Below are 22,464 nucleotides of genomic sequence, written 5' to 3' on the forward strand. Positions count from 1 at the left end.
CGGCTACCGAGCGCCCAGAGGCGCTTGGCCGCCCACCTTTCCCCTGCCCCGCAGCCGCCGCAGTCTCCGCCCGCCGGAGAGGGCGTGCTCGGCGGAGCCGGAGCCGAGGGTGGGGCGCCACGAGGGAGGGGACCCCGGCCGCGCAGCTTCAGTGCTCTCAGTGGCACAGGCAGCAGCAGCAGGTGGAGCGAGCTTCGCGGTGAGCAGCTCTTGGCCTGAGATCCACTCCAGCGGGCCTGCTGGGCTGGAGCCCGTTTGCCCGGGATCCCGTGCCGCTTAGACACAGGAGACACTAGAGTCCCACCCCTAGTTTCCGGGGAACTTGGATTACCGAGGTTGGTGGGGCGGGGGGCCGCCGTTGCCCGGCGCGCCTAGGAGCGCACGGCAGCTCTGGAAACCGCATCCGGGGCGCAGGACCAAGGGAACCTCGCTCTTCTCGGCTACCTAAAGACCTGTTTTCCCGGGAAAGAGCCGCTGCTGGATCTGGGATTTGGCAGGAGCTCGGGGTTCCCCCCCGTCGCCCCCTTCCCGGGCACCTCGCTGGACGCTCTCGGTTGGCGCCCAGGTGGCGCGGGAGGGTCCTGAGCGGCGCTCTCGGCTCTCCTGTGCCTCTTAGACGCGGGAAGCAGAGCGGGCTCTTCCCTGGGATTCCGTGGCTCGCGCGGTTCTCCGAGGAGTCCTCGCACCCCCTCGTCTTGTCTCGAGAAGCTGGCTGGTTGGCACTAACTGCAGAAGTTCGCTACTGATTTGGTTTCTTCTTCGATTTGGGGACAGTTCCCGCCAACGACGCGCGACGCACCTGTCTTCGCGGACGAGCTGGCGTCTCCGGTCGCCGGAGCCTGCGGGAATCCTGCCCCTATCCCAGACCCGCAGGGCTCTCCGCTGGCGTGCCTCCTTCCTAGCCACTGGCCTCGAGCGGAGGGTGCAGACCTGGCTCCTGCTGTCCCCCACCTTTTGAGGGAGTGCGGTCCTCCAGAGGGACTTCGGCCTCCTAGGCGCTGCTTTGTGTGTTGGTGTTGGGGTGCGCGCGGCCCCCGGCCGGCCGGCCATGGCCTTCACTTTCGCTGCTTTCTGCTACATGCTCTCGCTGGTGCTGTGCGCTGCCCTCATCTTCTTCGCCATCTGGCACGTGAGTAACCGGCAGCGGCTTCTAACTCTGTTCTCGCGCCCCTGGCCGCCTCCTTCCCCAGGTCCTCTGAAATGCCACTTCACTTTTTCCACATCGCGAGTGTGGACGGATAGAAGACCAGCCGCGGTGCACCCGCGGTTAGACCCTCTGCCGCCGCCCGGTTGTCCCGGGGCGGGAGATGGTTCAGAGCATCCCGAGGCCGGCGCGCATTCGGTGCCCTCCTACTGGCGGCAGGCGGAGGGACCGCCTGATCGCGGGGCAGGGCACCCTCGCCAGGGCTTGGCCTTGTGTCCCAGGCCCCGAGATGAGCTTCTGCAGCCCCAGCAACCTTCCCCCCACTTCCCGTGCCCCCTCCTCTCCTGCCCGCGGGGAGGCGAAGGAGAAGCGCCACCATGGGCCCGGCAGTTAGTCAAGTAACTATAACAACTAAACATTTAAAATGTCAGCATCTGTGGTCGGTTGCGTTTCCGCATAACTGGAGGCAAAGTGGAAACACGACGGGAGCGCCTTGTAAGAGGAAATAGGGAGAGGCCGGGCCAGGAAGGGGAGTGGAGGGAAACCAGGTGATGCAGGTGGGCAGAGAAGGGGGTGGACAGTGAGGGCAGAGAGAAAAGCGAGGACCAGGGAGGGAGACGGAGAAAGAGGCGCATGAATGAGGCTGCGGAGGAAAGTCTCGCAGAGACAGGTGGAGGGAAGAGAATTTCTTCCATTGCCCTCCTGGGGTCTGAGCCAGTCAACTCCTGAAAGGCTTTGCGGGTGGCACACCTCCTTTCTGCGAGATCCCGGGCATCCCCACTGGGCACACGCTTGCCTGCTCTCCTTCCTGGGGCTGCATCAGGTTGAAGGCAGTCGTGGTGAGTCCTGACTCTCCAGGTGTGGCGTGGGAATAGGGGACAGAGTGCTTCTGAATAGAAGGAAGGGGAGAGAAATGAGGAATACTGGTTCTGTCACAGAGACTGTACAATGTCGGACAAGTCTAGTTACTCTCAGAGCTTCCTCCTCTGAGGTGGTTTAAGCTCCCCGCCCTCACCATCAGAGACCTGTTGGGAAGAATAGCTAAGGTTGCACATTTTAGGATTACCCCGATGCTGCCCAGCAAGTCAGGTGCTGGGGAAGGATGCTGAGATGAGGCATGGAGGCATGGTTCCTGTGAGCCTCAGAGAACAGGCGTCTGGTGGATTGAAGACCAGGAGAAAATTTCGTGGTGGGTGGGATGAAGATGTTTTGTACAAATGGTTTCCAGAGTGAGAGGATTTCTTTGAAAATAGACCTAAGTAGCTAGAGCAGCCCCTGTTACAAGGCTCTCTGACAGGGAGGAGCAGGAACCCCAGGAGGGGGAAGACTTCTGACTGTGTCACCTTAGGGAAGATGCTTAGGAAAGACATCTCATAAGTGAGAAAGTTGATCTGGATGATCTTCAAGCTTCCCATTATGTCTAAGAGGGTGTAAGTGTGTGAATCAGTTGACCTAGGAATCTAGGGGTGAGAGAGAAGGAATTCATACGTGGGAATTTCAGGGCTGATCAAAAATCCTGCAAGTGAGAAGTGATGGGATTTTGCATCATCTCTTCCTCTGTGGGGAAGGCTGGCTCTATCGTACGGTGCAGAACGGAGCCTTGAAGTTGCTGACACCCGTTAAGGGAAGACAAAATTTTAGGATAAAAGGGGTGCGGAACAGATCATGCCCAAACATCCAACAGACCTCTGCTTTAAAGGAGCTTGCTGTGCTTCTTGAGATCAAGGGAGTTGTTTGCATTCTAGAAGACTACCCCTCTTTTTAAGAAATACTTCATTTGCTGTTTCTTTACATTTTTGCCTTGGCCAGAGGGTGGTAGGTACCAGAGAGCTTCATCAAACTGTCAGGTTTAGAGAGCTTTGAATTAGCCCCTGAAGCAAAGCAGGTAACCAGAAAGAATGATTTTCTCTCACTTGGGAAGATAATAAATAATTCAGGAGCAGGTTAATTAAATAGATGGTTTGTGCAGCTGGTTGACTGATAATTTGACTCAACACTGAGCATTGCTGCAATCCTCTGTTGGCCACTGCTCTTCAGGTTTCCAGTGCTCACCCCCCTGTAGCCGGACGTGGTCAGGTTCAAAGTCTGGATCAGGTCCAGACCTCCTTCCTGACCTGGAAAGGTTCCAGTTTCCGATGATGAAAAGAGTTGGTGCTCTTTGAATTAAAATTACAGTAGCAACTCCCAAGTCTCAGCCCCCTTTCCTTTCCCAGTCTTTTCCATCACCCTCTCTGCAAAACCAACAATCCAAAGCCCCACTGCATTGCTTTGGTTCCTGAACACTGAAAGGGGAAATCTGAGACACATCGACACAGTCTGCGTACCCGTTGTGTGTGGGGATGTTGGTTATACGGTGATGATTATTTCAACCAAAATTTAGGTTAGTCTGTGTTATACTCTGTTTTCTTTTTTTTTTTTCAGCTAATGTTCCCTATAAATTTCTTGATCTGACAAGCCGTATTGATTGCTTACTATATATCGACATCCTAAATAATGACTTGGACACTTAACAATTTACAGCAGTTAAAAGACCTGCCCCACTGCCATGTCTGGGCTGAAGATAAGAAGATGGTTCTTCTTACCTAATTGTACACACGTCGGGACAGTAAGAGTAGCTGCTGTTTGCTGAGTGTTTGTTTTAGGCCAGTCTTAGGTACTTACAGAGGACTCCTCAGGTGTATCTCTGATTGCTTACCTGGCTCCTCTCCCCATGGGAGGTCTGGAAGCAAAGATGGATGTGGCCAGTCATAGCACAACTCAGTTTTTAAAAGTGACTGTAGATATTTTTAAAAGAAAATTTTAAAGCTGAAAAATTTTAAAGCTTTCAAGTCTTGGTTTTTACTTTGAAAATTTATCTGCATTTGTTTTCAAATGGAAAGATTTCATATTACTGGTTAATTTATTCTATATGAGCCACCATCTTTGAGTATATTTGTTATATTTGGAAGGTGCAGAATAAAACTGAGGGTTTTTTTTGTGTGTGTGGCTTTGCATACCATCAGATACATGGTCCCTTATTGCCCAGGCAGCCTTTTTGTCCTCGCAACTGACATTTTATAGATGAAGAGACTGTATGAATAGGTTATGAAACTTGCCTAAGGTTGCACAGCTGGTATGCATTAGAGCTGAGTGTTTAGCTGAGTCTCAGGCTCTTATGCCCATGTCCCTTTTCTAACTCTAGTCACTGTCTTTGGATTGTTTAGCTTTGATAATAGTGAATAATATTCCTTTCCAAAGAATTACCTTTTTCTGTATGATGAAATATTTGGAGTTGGAATTTCTGATTAGAGTCACAACAACAGGAAGATGACACCAACCATACTGTATATCCTTTTTAAAAAGAGAAAATTCTATTTTATTTTTTGAAAAAAAAAAAAAAACAACATATTTTTTTTCTGTTAACAAGTTCATTGCCCCGAATTTTGAAAGGACAGGTACATAATCATGGAACAAAATCACTGCTAATGTCATCATCCAGAAGAGGTTTGGGTGTCTCTTCTTCCAAACATTGTGTATGTGTGTATTTTTAAAAATGCATACTGGGTGTTTAGAAGGAAGAAAAGTGTTTTAAAGGGTTTCAGATGTGAAGTGATGTCTGTTTCCAGCCAACATAAAATGAACAGTGTTACTCGCAAGAGCCCTCTCAGCTCCAGCTTGGCTGAGCCTGTTTGCAGACTCTCATTTATATAAACACAGATGAAACCATTCTTTGAAAAGATCGAAGATTCATACCAGTTATTTCAGATTTTTAGTTTAAAATTAAAAAAAAAATCTAGAGTCTCTTTTAAAAACTGAGTTTTGCAACATACAAATAAATTAATTTCCAGTGATATTTCTTTGGATTCACAGCAACATTTGCCATTGGAGACTTTTAACAGACCCCAACAGAAGATAACAAATAATACTGACTGAGGGGCAGTTTTGCTAGGTGAAACGTCTTTATGATTGAGCCTTTCAGCCAGTTCCAGCCTGTGTCACAGGGAACTGAGCAGATCTCTCAGTTTCTCAGATTATCCATCTGGCAATGAAAATAATCGGTTTACGTGAAATGGTCGGATGCCTGGGCTTGGCAGTAGCATGTCCCTTGAGGACCCTCCTTTGATCTGTCCAGATGGAGGTGCCGGTCTCTTTGCTCCGCCCTACCTGGCCTCCACGTTCTGGTGTGTTTGAGGCATCCCCATCTCCTGTGGTATGTCACTCTTAGATGTGATGTTTGCACATCCTTCCTCCCCCACTCCCCTCCTCTCTCATCCCCCACCGTGTTCTTTCTCCACTGCCTCACAGCTAACACAGGACGATGCTCCATAAGAGCAGGGGACCCTTTCTGCTATCATGGTTTCTCTGGAGCCTGGAAGAGCGCCTGTCATGTAGAAGGGGCTCAGTAAATCCTCATACAGCTTAATGATGAGGCTGGCAAATATTTTTAATTTAGTGTAGAAAGGCAAACAGAAGACTTTTTCTTTCTTTCTTTTTTTTTTTTTTTTAAATGTTTTGGCTGTGTGGGATCCTAGTTCTGGATCAGGGATCGAACCTGTGTCCCTAGTGATGGAAGCGTGAAGATTCAGCTAGTGGACTGCCAGGGAAGTCCTGAAAACATTCTTACATATACTAAAATACAGCCAAAGTATGAACTATAAAACTCTAAAAAGCTATCTAAACCAAGATTAAGCTCTTAGATTCTAATGGAGCCACCAACATTTCTGTGCACAGCGTCAGAGGCATTGGAAGACTTAGTTAGAGAATCTTGGTTGGGACACTCCCTGCCACAGGGCACGGGGATTACAGACTAAGGCTGGGATCTCGGGAGATCTCTTGGGACAACGTCCACATCAGATTGGTGCTGGCCCACAGGTAGACTCTGTTGCCTCCCAGAAGTGTGCATTTTATTCCTCTTTCCACAAGGAAAGACTTCTACCCTCTTAGGTCTAAAGTTGTCACATTTTTTCACTGTCTTGCTCAAATCTCACATTGTCAACTCTGCTCACTCCAGCCTACCACAGGCTTCTAAGAAAGCTCATGTAGCTCACTTTCTCGTGTGCGTGTAGGACCTTGTGTGAGTACACACTTTCACATGTGTGTCCCGAACGCTCTAAGTGCAGTAGGCACTGTTAGAGGGGAGGGTCCTTATCTGCCCATGTCATGCATTCACAGAACGTAGGAGGACACAGTGACCACATGGGGATCCTGTGGCTGGCGGTGGGTGGTCTTCAGGTCAGCCATGAAAGGAGGAATGAAAATCACCTCTTTGGGAGCCTTGTTTGGCTCATTAACTCAGAGTTCACCCTTCGAGATATGGTACATATATATAATGGAATATTAGCCATTAAAAGGAACGAAATTGGGTCACTTGCAAAAGCATGGATGAACCTAGAGACTGTCATATAGAGTGAAGTAAGTCAGAGAGGAAAATGAATGTCGCGTATTAACTCATGTGGGAGAATGGTACAGGGGAACCTGTTTGCAGGGCAGGAGTAGAGATGCAGATGTGGAGAATGGATGTGCGGGCGAGGTGGGGGGTGGGGATGAATTGGGAGATTGGGATTGACGTATACACACTCCCACGTGTAAAATAGGTAGGTAGTGTATAGCAGAAGGAGCTTCGCACGGTCCTCTGTGATGACCTCGGTGGATGGCAGGTGGGAGGGAGGCCCAGGAGGGAGGGGAGATGTATATTTATATAGGTGCGACTGATTCACTTTATTGTATAGTCGAAACTAACACAACATTAGAAAGCAACTATACCCCAATTTTAAACAAAGAACTCACCCTTTGAAGAAAAGAGGGCGCCTGTGGCTCTGGTGACTGTGGTGGCCGGCCTTGAGAGCAGGGCCTGGGAGCTGGCCCAGCAGGGTGCTGCTCCGGCTGGGTGCTGTGGGTGCTGGTGTGCTGGCAGCTGCTCCTTCTATTTGCTCCGAGACTTGACCTGGAAGGGATGCACCGGCCAGGTACCGCAGTTACAGAGGTTGGCTTCATCCTTGAGGGGCTGGCCTCTTACTGCAGGCTGGGCACTCCCGTCTGTGTTGGGGTGCTGAGACCAGAACCATCACCACCTGACCCGAGGCCATTGTCACAAGTAAACAAGTCCATTGCTCTAGCTGCAGGGCTTGTAAGGGCCTCAGTACACGCAGGCAGATAGAGGGCAGGCACTATCTTCTCTCTGTCTTACCTGAGCTTGTGTAGACACTGATTAAGTGTGTGTTGAGTTGGACTGGAGATTTCTGTCCAGTCTCCATCATTTAATTACACCAGCCCAGCTCTAGAGTCAGGCTGCCTGGTCAAGCTATCTGTTTTCTCTAGTTCTGTCCTGTTGCTACCTTTTGCTCAGCCTTCTCTGTGTTTCCCTGGTTACCTGAGAGAGGAAACGGGATTGCACCTAACCCTGCAGTTTCTACTTTGGACTCTCTCTGGCTCCTCTAATTTTCCAAACTGATTAAATTTTTTATTGTGGTAAGATAGACATAAAATTGGCCATTTAAAAATCATTTTTAAGTTTACAGTTCAGTCGCATTAAGTCTATTCTTGTGGTTGTACAACTATCACCACTATCCATCTCCAGAATTTCCCATCATTCCACACTGAAACTCCATACTCATTAAACAATAACTCCCCATTCCCCCTTCCCCTCAGCCCCTGACAACCACCATTTCACTTACTGTCTTTAGGAATTTGACTATTCTATGTACCTTATATGAGACTTTTCTGATGGCTCAGACATAAAGAATCTGCCTGTAATGTAGGAGACCTGGTTTTGATCCCTACGTCAGGAAGATTCCCTGGAGGAGGGCATGGCAACCCACTTCAGTATTCTTGCCTAGATAATCCCATGGACAGAGGAGCCTGGTGGAATACGGTCCATAGGGTTGCAAAGAGTCAGATACGACCGAAGCTACTTAGCACACAGGCACAGGTACCTTATATAAGTGGAGTCACACAGTATTTGTCATTCTATGTCTGGCTTATTTCGCTTAGTGTAACATCCTCAGGGTTCATCCATGTTGTAGAAGGTGACAGCAATTCATTACGTTTTCAGGTTGCAGATATTCCAGTGTATGTGTGTACCACATTTTGTTTATGCATTCAGCTGTTGGTCCCACCTTTTGGCTGTTATCGTGAATAGTGTTGCTGTGAACATGGGTGTGGAAATATCTCTTTGATGCCCTGCTTTTCATTTTTGGTGTATATACCCACAAGTATGTTGAAAAGCAGAGACGTTACTCTGCCAACAGAGGTCCGTATAATCAAGGCTCAGGTCTTCCCAGTGGTCAACATGCAGTTGTGAGAGTTGGACCATAAAGAAGGCAGAGGGCCAAAGAATTGATGCCTTCAAACTGTGGTGCTGGAGAAGACTCCTGAGAGTCCCTTGGACAGCGAGGAGATCAAGCCAATCAATCTGAAAGGAAATCAACGCTGAATACTCATTTGGAAGGACTGATGCTGAAGTTGAAGCTCCAGTATTTTGGTCACCTGATGAGATGAGCTGACTCATTGGAAAAGACCCTGATGCTGGGAAAGATTGAAGGCAGGAGAAGAGGGTGTCAGAGGATGAGACGTCTGGATGGTATCACTGATGCAATAGACATGAACTTGGGCAAACTCTGGGAGATGGTGAGGGACAGGGAGGCCTGGTATGCTGCAGTCCATGGGGTTGTAGAGTTGGACACAACTGAGTGACTGAGCAACAACCCACAAGTGGAAATGTAGGAACTTTTTCAACCAGGAACTTTGGTCCTCAGTCTTTGTGGCATCAGCTCTGCCTTTTCTTGACTCTCTGGCCCCTGTCTGTTGCTGCTGTCTTCCTTGCTCTAGGATGGACCAACAGCAGTGCCCCAAACATCCTGGGTTTATTTGCTTACTTAAAAATCTGGTCTGTTTTGCTACATTACTCTGGAATCCTCAAGTCTTCTAGGTGAATAAAATAGTTGCAGAATCTTTCTTCAAGCCTTAACATGGAGTCCTAGTTGAACCTATTGAGAAGTTTAAATGCTCCTTAAACAGATTTTACCGGAGACAGATCTTGGGTTTTGCCATCACCCCATGACCACAGCCATTTTTTCCAAAGGATTTCATCAGGAAGAACTAGCAGTGTTTTCTGAGACTTTTGGCCTGGGTGTGTGAGGACTGAGAAATGTACCTGATGTTGAGAACAAAGGGATCTTGTGCAAAAATTTTTTGTTGTTCATTTAAACCTTTGCATTTCTGCTCATGAACCAATGGGAAGCCCAAAGGCCCAGCACTTCTTTTGGTGACTGCCAGGGAGGGGGACCAGGCAACTTTACCTGAGCTGAAGACTCAAGTTCAATTTTGCCCCTAAACCGGGGCCTGCTGGGTCATGGAAATGAAGGAGGTTTTAGCTCACTGGGAGACAGTTTGGAGGATGACTTAATTTCCTAGTTTCTTTAAGTTGTCTTGGGTCACTAAAGTGGTTTTAAAAGATAAACCAGATTTATTAAAATGTAATACACACACACACATAGTTGGGTGCATGTGCATACAATTATCACGGCAACAAAAATTCTCCACAGCAATGCAAATCCCACCTTTTCTTGGCCATAAATTTGGGGAGGATGGAATTTGCTTTCCTCTGTCTCTCTGAGGGTAAGGGTGGCTGTGGGAGGTGGGCATCCCCGTGTGTCCATTTCCAGTCCCCACAGTTTGGGTGGATTGCCTTAGTGGGAGCTGTTAACCACACATCCATACACAACCAGTGACTGCTGCTTACCACCCAGAGGCTCGGGGTCAAAGGCCCCCATGCCTGTTGGCAAGGTCTGCCCTTGAGTATGTACAGCACCTGGGATTGCCCGTGGGGTGAGGTCCAACTTCTGTGATGCCATCTGGCTGGCTGAAGCCGTGACCTCTGGTCCTTTCCAGCGTCTGTAAATACTATAGACAGGTACTCCGGACATGTTTCCAGCTGAATGACACACCCACTTCCTTCCTCTGGACGCCTTTCCTCCTGGAGAGGGAGACACAGCAGGCCAGGCAGCTATGAGTCCATGGTTCACCCCTGCCCACCCTCGTTCCCCAGCTTCCCCATTCACCTCCTCTTCAGGTTTTGGCTTCCCATTTATATTGTTGGCTCAGACAGTAAAGGATCTGCCTGCAGTGCAGGAGACCTGGATTCGATCCTTGGGTTGGAATCCCCTGGAGAAGGGAATGGAAACTCACTCCAGCATTCTTACCTGGAGAATTCCATGGACAGAGGAGCCTGGGGGGCTGTAGTCCATGGGGTCACACAAAGTCGGATGTGACTGAGCGCTAAAACTTTCACTTTCACCCTCCCTGGCCTGGCACCTGGAGCTCAGCCCCTGGACTGCTCAGGGTGCTCTGGGCTGGCTGGAGCCTCTGGTGGTTGGCAAGTCCCTGGCCTTAGGGATCCCAGGCCTTGATGGCTCTGTCTCCCTCCTTGCTTCTTCCCTTTCTCTACTGCTTCCTTCTATTCCTTTTCCTTTGCACAGATCTTACTCTGCCAGAGCCTGCACAGTATTTCTTAGCTCAGCTGGAGGGCCTGAGTTCTGGGATATTAGCTGACACCAACTCCCTCCCCCAGGGCATCTAGAACTGTGGGCTGATATTTCCAGAACATTAGCTTTAGGTATCTTTTCTGTTTTTGTGTTCACATGGTCCATTTTGATGATGGGATATAGCTCTCCTGCTGGGGAAAAATGCAGGGGAGGAGAGCAGAGTCTTGGAGCTGACTTCCTTTTCTTTTTTTCCTTATTGGTAACTGATTCATGAACCCTAAAAAAAGAGTTGATAACAACATAGCCAGCTAGCAATAGCAGCCCAGATGGTCCCCTATATAACAGAGGCATTTGTATCTTGGATAAAAAAAAATATATATTGAAATGTGTTCTGCAAATCTTACTGAGAAAAGGAATTAGTAGCAACTGCATTCAGGTGTTGTGGGTATGAAACTAGCCAAATGATTCTAGTTTTCCCGAATGCAGAGATTAAGGAATGGGAACTGGGAGGTGGAAGGCTCAGATACGGGGACTCAGTGGGAGAAGATGGGTTTGAGGGCATGGCACTGCTCTGGCTGTCGGCCTGATATAGCCTACTCTCGGGTTTGTCGGGGGAGAGGGATCTAATCTGATTATGTGTGTGTGGACGTGGAGCTGCACGTCTGGATTTATGTCCACCCAAGGGTACTGGGTGGCTGGGAGGTCGCCCACCTGGGAGGCTTCAGAGAAGCTGTAGGCAGACCAGGGCTAAAGAGAACAAGTATGCTCCACCTGTCTCTAAATTCTACATGGACTGGATACACAAATGATGCTTCCCTCGTTCCATAGGCCCAGTGAATCCCCTGGGCCTGCCCGAAATATCTTTTTCTTTTAACTATTTATTCAATCTGTTCCAGTATTGCTTCTGTTGTTTATGTTTTTGTTTCTTGCCCCTGAGGATATGGAATCTTAGCTCCCCAACCAGAGATTGAACCTGTACCCCCCTGCATCTGAAGGCAGAGTCTTAATTAACCACTGGACCGCCAGTGAAGTCCTGGCCTGAAATCTCTATGGAACTTTTATTCTCATTGTCAGATATCCTAAGCAGGCCATTGGGTGGGGCTTGGAGATCTTTGAGAGGCATTCTGAACTGTGGTGGCATCAAGGCTACCTTGGAGGGTGGAGGGGGAGTGTGTGAGGAGGGCCGGCCTCTTACCGCACGTGGAGCCACTGTCTGGAGTTGGGAATCTGGACCAGATGCCGAGGAACCTAAAGCTACTTCATCATTACCAGACCGTGACTTCTCTGGGATAATTTTTCTTGGAGGTTCTGGAGAGTGATGAGGAAATTGAACTGAAGCCAACCAAGCATATGTGCTGACTTTAGAAAAATGACTGGAGAAAAATGTGTCTGGGCTTGACATCCTTTTCTCTCACTGGTTGGCAGTTTTAGAACCGTACAGCCTGCCCTAGAAAGGGGCTGGCACTAATGGGGCTGAAGCTGCTGCTGAGCGGTGCTCTCGGCAGGCTGCCCTGGGCTTTAGACAAGTCCCCGCATCTCCCCAGGCCTCTTATTTTTCTGTGTGTGAAACGAAGATGCTGAGTAAAGTGATCTCTGTCTAGCCTCCTAGCTGGCTCCAGAAATCTGTGGTTCTTCCATTGCCTGATTCATGCATCTCATCTCATCTCATCAAGCACATACTTGCTACGTGCATCTTGTATTTCTCTTCCTTTTCTCTTGTGATGTTTTTTCTTTTCCGGTGGCCTTCCTGGGCATTCAGTGTCAGATTTCTATGGAGGGAATACTTAGATAAGGTTCTTAGATATCAGGGCAGTCCCCCTTAATCAAATAAATAATTTATGGAAATAGAATTGGAATGCTTATAGGATGGACAGAAAGCCTTCAAAACTAGACTTGAAGCAATAAGATAACTTTGATTTTGATCACTGCCCATCTTTTTTCTGTCCCTGATACTCCCAAGGATGGAGCGGGTTATAGACTGCATCTGGGTCGGTGCCCCTGTGGGCTGTAGTGGTGAGTGGAAGTAACACAGGGACCTCCCAGCCTCCCCAGTAGAAGGACAGACACCTGGGTTTACCCTCCCACCTGGACTGTGCAAAAGGTGTATGTGTGTGTCTTAGTCGCTCAGTCATGTCCAACTCTTTGTGACCCCATGGACTGTAGCCCGCCAGGTTCCTTTGTCCATGGAATTTACTAGGCAAGAATACTGGAGTGGGATGCCCTTCCCTTCTCCAGGGGTTTTCCTGACCCAGGGGTTAAACCTGGGTCTCCTACATGGCATGCAGATTCTTTACCTCTGAGCCATCAGAGCTCTGAGTCAAAGAGAGAGAGGTAATTCTCCAGAGGAAATCAGACTGGTGTAGAAAAGGGGGTATGAATGTTGAGTGACCAAAAACGTGACTGATATTCACTACTTGAGCTCTTCAGTTTAACTGTCGCCTCCCCTGTAATCAGAGAAAGCAAAATTTTCTCTGAAGTAAAGGTTAACTTGTTGCCACAGACCCTGTGATATGTTATCCTAAGCCAGTTGCGGAAAAAGATCTTATTTATCTCCATTCCAGCCTGATGAGGAGCAGCTGTGTGCTGGCCAGGAAGGTGGACCTACTGGACTCATGGTCCTGAGTGTGTTTCTCCGACTTGGGTAATGACCGCCCACTACCTCTTAATAAAGTCTCCATTGTCTCACTGTTAAAACATTGGAGGCAAGGTGATGGAACCTGCAGCTTTCACAGAGACCATTTGGATGAGGACTTAGCAGGAATTTAACAAAACACATGCTCATCTAGAAGGAGGAACAGCAATTGTGTGAAGCCAGACTTCCCTGGTGGTCCAGTGATTAAGAATCCACCTTCCAATGCAGGGGACGTAGGTTTGATTCTTGCTTGGGGAACAAAGTGGACTTGCTGCGGGGCAACTAAGCCCTCGTGCCTTAGCTAGAGAGCCCAAGTGCTGGAAAATAAAGAGCCCATGAGCTCTGGAGCCTGCGTCCCATGACTGAAGAGAAGCCTGCACTCTGCAACGAGGATCCCAAGTGCCTCAACTAAGACCCAACTCACCTGAATATAAGCATAATAATAAAAAAATAAAAACAAAAGTGATGTCTTGCCAGTTTGGTGTCTTCCAGGCTGTTTAGCCCCAAATTCTAGAGCATACATAGTAGAGTGAAACCCAGCTCTTCCTTCTCCTCTTGGAAAAGCAAATCCATCCCCTCAAATACCCTCCTCTTTCTGAAAGCCCCCCATCCCCCCCATCTTGACTGGGCTGAGCAGATGTGTTCAATTACCATTCCCTGCTCCATACAGAGCCAGGACAGGGCCCCCTCCCAAGCCCTGTGTGAACCACTTAATATGCCCCCGTCTGCATTCCTACCAGGAGTCACTCTCTTACAATTAGCAAAGTTGGCAACTTCGGCCACTCTACAGAGTAAGTTGTTTTGCTCTGTAAATGAGAGGCAGCATCAGCTGTCTCCCGAGGGGAGAAGTGATGTTATGGCTCAGAGCTATGTTGTGTGCTGGCACCTCTGTTAAAATTAGCTCCTCCACCGTTTCAGGGTTGTCATGAAGGAACCGATGAAGTTTGATGTGGCAGGATTATTAAAGCCAAGGGAGAAATGACTTTAGAACCAGCATGGTGTTTTCAAGAGGTCAGTCCCATTGAGCCATGGGGAGGCAAGTGAAGTGCTGGGCCTGGGGCGGGGATGTTGACCTTGGAGAGAAGATGCTGGCAGGACCACACGGAGAATTTGATTGCTGGAGCTGCTGCTTAGTCCATGTTTTCCCTTAAATTTTTCAGTTTCTCCTTTGCTATATCAAAACTCTGAGTGAAATATCTTTTTGTTAAAATCTTTTTCTTAAAGGTTTTTTTCTGATGTGGGCCATTTTAAAAGTCTTTATTAAATTTGTTACAGTATCATTTCTGTTTTGGTTTTTCGACTGCAAGGCATGTGAAATCTTAGCTTCCCAGTCAGGGATCGAACCCGCCCCCCTGCACTGGAAGGCGAGGTCTTAACTACTGGACTGCCGGGGACATCCCTCAAGGAGAGTATCTTATTTAAGAGAAAAAAAAAAAAACAACAAAAAATGAAAAGTGGAAACCTGAGCCGGTAAAGAGTCTGAGGTCCAGGCTCAGCCAGTTGTTAGGGAGAGTCAATTGCTATGTATTGGCCCTCTGCACCCTGTACCTTGCCTTTGTCTGGAAATGAGGCTGAGTAGGGTGAGTTTCATTTTCAGTTTCCTGATTTGTTTTCTATTTGATTTACATTGATGACATGGCATGGAGTCACATACTCGGACAGGCCTGGAATCCCCACACCTAAAGGCACCTAAGATCGTCTGGTCTGTCTGTACTTTTGGAATGAGATTCTTTAATGTGGAGAGGTGAGGTCATGGCCAAACCTAGAGCATACCTCTAGATTTCCCAGTTCCCTGGCCAGTTCTTCCTTCAGTCCATAGGGGTTTCATCAGGCAAACCTGTTCTGTTTCATCACAACTGAAATAGAGAATAACAATGTGTCTCCTTGACCTTCACAGCCATGCAGACTAAATCTTCAAACTTCCCCCACAACTCATTATCGGATTTTGTGATGTTTGGTTGTTTTCCAGGTGGGTTAAAGAGAACACTGTTGATTGAATTAAGAAAAGAGGGACAGGTAATATTTTGTCAGTCCCCATATTTAAGATATTGCATAGCTCTGGGAAGATGTGAGTTAGAGGGTTGTTTTAAATTTTTTCATTTACTAAAAATACTTTAGGGACTTCCCAAGTGGTCCAGTGGCTAAGACTCTGTGCTCCCAATGCGGGGAGCCAGGGTTCCATCCCTGGTCTGAGAACTAGATCCCATATGCTGCATCTAAAGTATCTCACACTCTGCAGCAAAGATGGATGATCTAACATGCCACAACTAAGACCCAACACAGGCAAATAAGTAAATACATATTTAAAAAAGAAAATGAAATACTTTGGGACTTCTCTGGTGACTCAGATGGTTAAGAATCTGCCTGCAATCCCTGGGTCGGGAGGATCTCCTGGAGAAGGGAATGACTACCTACTTCAGTTTTCTTGCCTGGTGAAATCCATGGACAGAGAATCCTGGAAGCTACAGTCTATGGGGTTGTGAGAGTCAGACATATTTTTTAAATAAAACTTAAAAAAATATTTTAAAAACTACATTAAGAGGTGTCTTTTCCCCTTGTGGCCAGAGATTTTTTCTGTCTATGAGGCCCAGCCTCATATATATTGTCATCCTGCTTATTTAAGTTATATGCAGAGTACATCATGAGAAATGCTGGACTGGATGAAACACAAGCTGGAATCAAGATTGACGGGAGAAATATCAATAACCTCAGATATGCAGTTGACACCACCCTTGTGGCAGAAAGCGAAGAAGAACTAAAGAGCCTCTTGATGAAAGTGAAAGAGGAGAGTGAAAAAGTTGGCTTAAAATTCAACATTCAGAAAACTAAGATCATGGCATCCAGTCCCATCACTTCATGGCAAATAGATGGGGAAACAATGGAAACAGTGACAGACTTTCTTTTTTTGGGCTCCAAAATCACTGCAGATGGTGACTGCAGCCATGAAATTAAAAGACACTAACTCCCTGGAAGAAAAATTATGACCAAACCTAGACAGCATATTAAAAAGCAAAGACATTATTTTGCCAACAAAGGTCTGTCTAGTCAAAACTTTGGTTTTTCCAGTAGTCATGTATGAATGTGAGAGTTGGACTATAAAGAAAGCTGAATGCCGAAGAATTGATGCTTTTGAACTGTGATGCTGGAGGGATGCTGGACTCTTGAGAGTCCCTTGGACAGCAAGGAGATCCAGTCAGTCCAATCTAAAGGAAATCAGTTCTGAATATTCATTGGAAGGACTGATACTGAAGCTGAAACTCCAATACTTTGGCCACCTGATGGGAAGAACTGACTCATTTGAAAAGACCCTGGTGCTGGGAAAGATTGAAATCAGGAGGAGAAGGGGACGACAGAGGATGAGATGGTTGGATGGCATCACCGACTCAATGGAAGTGAGTTTGAGTAAGCTCTGGGAGTTGATGATGGACAGGGAAGTCTGGTGTGCTGCGGTCCATGGGGTCTTAACGAGTTAGACATGAGCAACTGAACTGAACTGAACTGAACTGAACGAGGCCCAGCCACACATGTTGTCCTGGTTTCTCATTCTGATTCATAATGTGTGCTGTGCCTGGCGCCTGTCCCCAAGCCACCTGACATGTCAATTCATCTCTCTTTGGGTTGTAGTCTCTTTAGTCATCAAACAGGGGAGTCTTTTCTTCTTCATGGTGTCCTGAGTTGGGATCACTTTTTCTCCAGCTTTCATGCAAGACGTCTTGGTCATACATTTTCAAGGTTTTGTTTAGTTGCCGTCCCGCCCTTGCCTTGAGAAGGTCTTTGTAAACCATCAGTGAAGCCACACCCTTCCTCGCTTTGTCATGGTGTCTATCCTCGGAGTCAGTATTAAATTAAAGGACACAAAGTCCTCAGCAAGGTGATGGCTGGCTTGTTGGTCACACTGTGACTGTGTAACCACCACCCTCCCAGCTGGGTGTCGACAACACTGTGGTGGTGTGTTTTGGGGTGAGGGTGGGCCCTCTGAGACCCTTTGCTCTCCTGAATTTTCAATTGATCCCTTTGGTCAGTAGCGCATGTGACCCCTGCCTTGCAGAGGACAAATTGGATTGCTTGTGATAGCAACGCTTTTCAAATGGATGAATAAGAAAGACATACAAAGCAAGTGGTATTTCCTGTTTAGTATAACGTCTCTGGGCTTCCCTGGTAGCTCAGTTGTTAAGAATCCATCTTCAATTTCGGAGACCTGGGTTTGATCCCTGGGTTGGGAAGATCCCCTGGAGAAGGGAATGGCTACCCACTCCAGTATTATTGCCTGGAGAATCCCATGGACAGAGGAGCCTGGTGGGCTACAGTCCATGGGGTCACAAAGGGTCATACATGACTGTGCAACTTTCACTTCACTTCATAGTGTCTCCAAGATAGAAATCCTGTTTCCAAAGAGTGAGATGGGAAGACTGCTTTGCAGCCATGTCTGGGGAGGGGGCGCCAACATGATGATGTACAAGGAGGGCCTGATCTCCATCTTAGACCCGGGACTCGTGTGTGTAGGCTCTGCTTCATGAGGCTTTACAGTCAGTCTGGGTGATGCTGAACCACCTGGAAGAGGAAGGGTGGTGTCTGCAGAGGATGTTGAACAGTTGAAAGGCACAGGGAGATGCTTAAGGGGCAGGGGATGGTGACGGGGCTTCAGCCTAGCCCCTGCCTCCAGGCTGGACAGGGAGGAAGCGGTCAGCCTTCTATGGAACGCGGTAGGCTCCGCCCCCACCCCCACTGTGCTCCGCCTCCCAGGGTGCGGTAGGCTCCGCCCCCCACCCCCACTGTGCTCCGCCTCCCAGGGTGCGGTAGGCTCCGCCCCCACCCCCCACTGTGCTCCGCCTCCCAGGGTGCGGTAGGCTCCGCCCCCACCCCCCCACTGTGCTCCGCCTCCCAGGGTGCGGTAGGCTCCACCCCCCACCCCCACTGTGCTCCGCCTCCCAGGGTGCGGTAGGCTCCGCCCCCAACCCCCACTGTGCTCCGCCTCCCAGGGTGCGGTAGGCTCCACCCCCACCCCCACTGTGCGCTGCCTACCAGGGTGCGCATCCCAACAGTCAGGGGGATTCCCACCACCTGTTGCGGACCCCTCTTGTCTGTGTCAAGTCAGGCCTGACCTTCTGAATCTGGGCTCTAGAACTCGGCTCCTATTTGCCTTTCCTGACTTTACCAGCCTCGTCTCACTGCTCTGGGCCTCACTTTCCGACTCTGTGAAAGGAGATGCCTGGATTAGTGGTTCCTACAGATGCCTGACCCTGGGACGTTATTCTCAGCAGCGAGGGGCCAGGACTTGGAATTTTCAGAAAGTTCCTCTGTGACTTGGACGTTCAGGCAGCATTAGGAAGCTGCAGCAGGCACTGGACGGGATGTTCCTGATGGTCCATGGCACTTTTGAGTCTTATTCTGGAAAGATTCCTTCCCAGAGCACCATGTTAAATAAAGTTAATCACCTTGTCATTCCTTTACTCTCAGTTTGGTCCCACATGTACACTTTTAGCATGTAATTTTTCTTTTTTTGAGGATAATTGCTTTATAAATTGTGTTCGTTTCTGCTGTGCAACAGTGTGAATCAGCTGTATGTATACATGTCTATCCTCCCTGTTGAGTCTCCCTCCCCACACCCCCATCCCACTCCTCTAGGTCACCGCAGAGCCCTGAGCTGAGCTCACTGTGCTATATACCAGCTTTCCGCTAGCTATGTGTTTTACACATAGCATGTAATCTTTCTATTTGCAGTTCTATTAATGTTTTCTGTCTTTCCATTTTTCCCTTCTCCAGGAAGTTTCCCAGAATTTGCTTCTTACTTGCTGGTTTCTGTTTTGACGCAGGTTCTCCCTAGGCCCTCAAGGTGGTATATCTTATCTCACAACAGAGAGCAATCTTTTCTGTTTGTTTTGTTTTTTAATGTTTAAGTATCTGCTTGCATTTTCTGCCCCTTATTTATTTTTTAATGGCTTTTTTGGGTGGTTGTTTTATTTTTATTTCTTTATTTATTTTTAGGCTGTGCCATGTGGCAAGTGGGACCTTAGTCCCCCTACCGGGGATTCCCCGCATTGAAAGCACAGAGTCTTAACCCCTGGGCTGCCAGGGAAGCCCCAGCCTTTACTGTTTTGATGAGGAAATGTGTTCTCTCGGTTGTTTGGTCTGTGAATTTTCTTTCCCCTGTAATAGAGTGAACTCTTGACTGTTCTCCTCTCTCGGCAAGGGGCCTGATCATCACTATTGATCCTTGACCTCTGTCTTTTATGGGAGATTAACAGCACTGCTCTGTTCTCTTCTTGAAAGGAACTTTCAAATACAACAAGCCCCCTTATCTGACACTTTTGTGAGTCGGACATTGGTGGGGTCCACCTGTCCCCAACCCCAGTCAGCAGCCCCAGGCCCAAGTGGCTTCAATAGGAAAAGGAGTGACATCGGCTGCCTGCTTTGTGGCCTATAGTTTCTTCTTCTTTTTTAAAAAATAATTTATTTATTTATTTTTGGCTGTGGTGGGTCTTCATTGCTGCTTGGACTTTTCTCTAGTTTCACTGAGTGGCGGCTTCTCTTTGTTGCAGTGGCTTCTCTTGTGGAGCACGGGCTCTCAGGTGCTCAGGCTTCAGTCCTTGCAGCACATGAGCTCAGTAGTTGCGGCTCCTAGCGTATATAGCGTGGGGCTCAATAGTTGTGGCACACGGGCTTAGCTGCTCTGCGGCATGTGGGATCTTCCAGGATCAGGGATGGAACCCGTGTCTCCTGCATTGACACGCAGATTCTTTTCCACTGAGAGGCCTGCAGCTTCTTTTCGCTCTCCACGTGTGCTGAGTGCAGGCTGAAACACACCTCCGCTTTGTGACAACGGCCTACCTCCCCAGCCTCAGCCCACCGCTCTGGGCTGTGGTTTTCCCATCGGTAAAGTGAGGCGGTAGGCACGGTGACAGCTGAAGCCCCTTTCTGCTCTTAAGAGAGTGAGCCCCACCCACTGTTTGGCGCCCTTAACAACACATGCCTGCAGAAGTGGTTGATGAGAGCTGCTTAGAAAAGGCCTTTCTTTGCAAAGGATGTTGGTGTCAAGTCTGTCTGGGGAAGCCACATGTGCTCTCTGGTGATTCAGACTCCCAGAGAACCTTTGTGTCTCTTGGTTCCTGTGATTGTCTGAATAATTTATTTACCCCTTAGCATCCCCACCCCTTTTTCTGGCTCTTCTCTGCTCATTAGCGTCTGTGCCCTGAGTGGGCAGGGGCCCGAGGGGCTAGGGAAATGAGGATGAATTGGTGGAGTGGGGGCAGCACTGGGCCCAGGGACAAGAGGTTTGGGTGATGATGGAGGACCTCCTCCATCATCTGCCGGGATGCTCAGGGACCATGAGTGGTCATTAAGGGGCAGGGCTGTTAGGGGTGGGCTGGAGGCTGCTGCTTGCTATTTCCTACGCAGCAGATCCAAAGGTGAAGGAAGAAGGAACACTCGATTGTGAAGAGGAGTTGGAGGTGTCACGTTTCCCATGAAATAGTTGACATTCTTGGAAGATTACACTGAACTGTTGTACTTTGCATGTGCTATATTTGCTTCCTTGATCAGGCAAGTGCAGTTCCCCAGGGCCTCTGAGACTTACCCTCAGTGCATTTGGGATATGAAGATGCTGCAGTTAGAGTCTTTGGGGCACAGCATGGGGGTGGCAGAGCCACTTAAGGGAGCAGCCTGGGCTCAGCCTCCCCTGCAGACCCAGGTACCACCCAGAGGCTGCCTGGCACCTGCTGCATGAAAAGTGGTTTAGCCCTACCTGCAGGGTAGGCCTGCAGCACTTACGAAAGGAAGACAGAGAAGATTCCCTTCCCGGGGAGCATGCCTCCCTGCTCACCAGTCATTTCTCGGGGCTGTGCCCAACACGACCATGTACCAACCAAGGGGGAAGCCCCTTCCATCGTCCCCGGCTGGGCTCTGGAGTCCTGCTTTTATTCAGTGATGCTGTCTTCTTCCCAGACACGCTGGAGACCCCAGGAGAGCTCCTCCTTGCCTCTCCATCCCCCAAGCCTGTGTGCAGAGAAGCAGGGCCTTGCGGTACCTCCCAGCCTTTGCTTCCTCTTCCAGCCATCAGCCCAGGACCCCAGTTTGGACCACCAGCCCTGTGACTGATCAGTATCATGACATCTGAGTGGAACGTTGCTGAGAGCACGGTTTCCGAGTCATGGCCTCTGGGTCGTCCGTCTCTGCAATGGCACATTTCTCAAATGAAGGGCAGCTAGCTCTCACAGGCCATGGGGCTCTCCCCACAACACACCTCCTTTTCCCTCTGTCACTTCTCTTATCATGTTCCAGCATCTCTCTCATAGAATGGGGATATTGGCCTGTCCCTACCTCCAAATTCGAAGCTGCCACGCCCCCACTTTCCTTTCCCACCAGTAGCTAATGGAAGATAAATGGATTGCATTTGTGAGATTCATGGTGACAGCTAACTCCCCTTCACATCACCTGAGATTAGGACCGTGAGTCATCTGGTCTTGTCTGCTGTCTTTCTCCGGCTCTGTCTCCTTCTCTGATGATGGTTAATTGATGAGAATGGAACACTGAGTTGTCTTTGTAAAACTGATGAAAGCTATAGGTTCCATTCTTCCTGCATCTTGCAGTCATTCCATTTAGGGTCTCCCTTGTAGGCAGAGTAAGTCCCGTACACATGAATCTTCAAGTTGCAAACTTTCAGTGATGTGAACGTGCATTTGGTTCTGGGAAGGAACCATTAACATCAGGCATGGGTAAAATTAACAGCTTGCCCTTGGTCTCCTGTTGCTGATGATCCTTCAGCTGTACCATCTCCCACCTTCTTTCCCTCCTCCAGTCAGTAACTCTTTTTGCCTGTTCACTCAATGTCAGCCCCTGTATTCCAGCTAATGTACTGTACTACTGGACTTTGCAAGGTACGGTTAAGTTCAGTCGCTCAGTCGTGTCTGACTTTTTGTGACCCCATGGACTGCAGCATGCCAGGCTTCCCTGTCTATCACCAGCTCCTGGAGCTTACTCAAACTCATGTCCATAGAGTCGGTGATGCCATCCAACTGTCTCACCCTCTGTCGTCCCCTTCTCTTCCCTCCTTCAAGGTACTGTACTGATTGTAAGATTAAAATGTTTTATCTTTTGTTTGTTTTTGATGTATTGTTGGTGTGAAAAGTATTATAAACCTGTTAGAGTCCAGTACCATGTAGTTGATTGTGTTAGCTGGCTACCTAGGCTAACTTTGTTGGACTTATGAACAAACTTGACTTATGAACACA

General features: G+C 48.5%; 1 protein-coding gene across 1 annotated transcript in view; it reads left to right on the forward strand.

The window, feature by feature from the left end:
• The first annotated feature begins 748 nt into the window (after positions 1-748).
• The window catches only part of CNIH3 (cornichon family AMPA receptor auxiliary protein 3), a 123,274-nt gene continuing 101,558 nt past the window's right edge, over positions 749-22,464 (forward strand). Inside the window, exon 1 of the mRNA XM_065938410.1 lies at positions 749-1,129. Coding sequence (XP_065794482.1) covers positions 1,049-1,129 — 81 coding nt within the window. The 5' untranslated portion in view covers positions 749-1,048. The remainder of the gene's footprint in view (positions 1,130-22,464) is intronic.

This window comes from Muntiacus reevesi, chromosome 5 (genome assembly GCF_963930625.1).
Source record: "Muntiacus reevesi chromosome 5, mMunRee1.1, whole genome shotgun sequence".
In the NCBI taxonomy this organism is placed as follows: domain Eukaryota; kingdom Metazoa; phylum Chordata; class Mammalia; order Artiodactyla; family Cervidae; genus Muntiacus; species Muntiacus reevesi.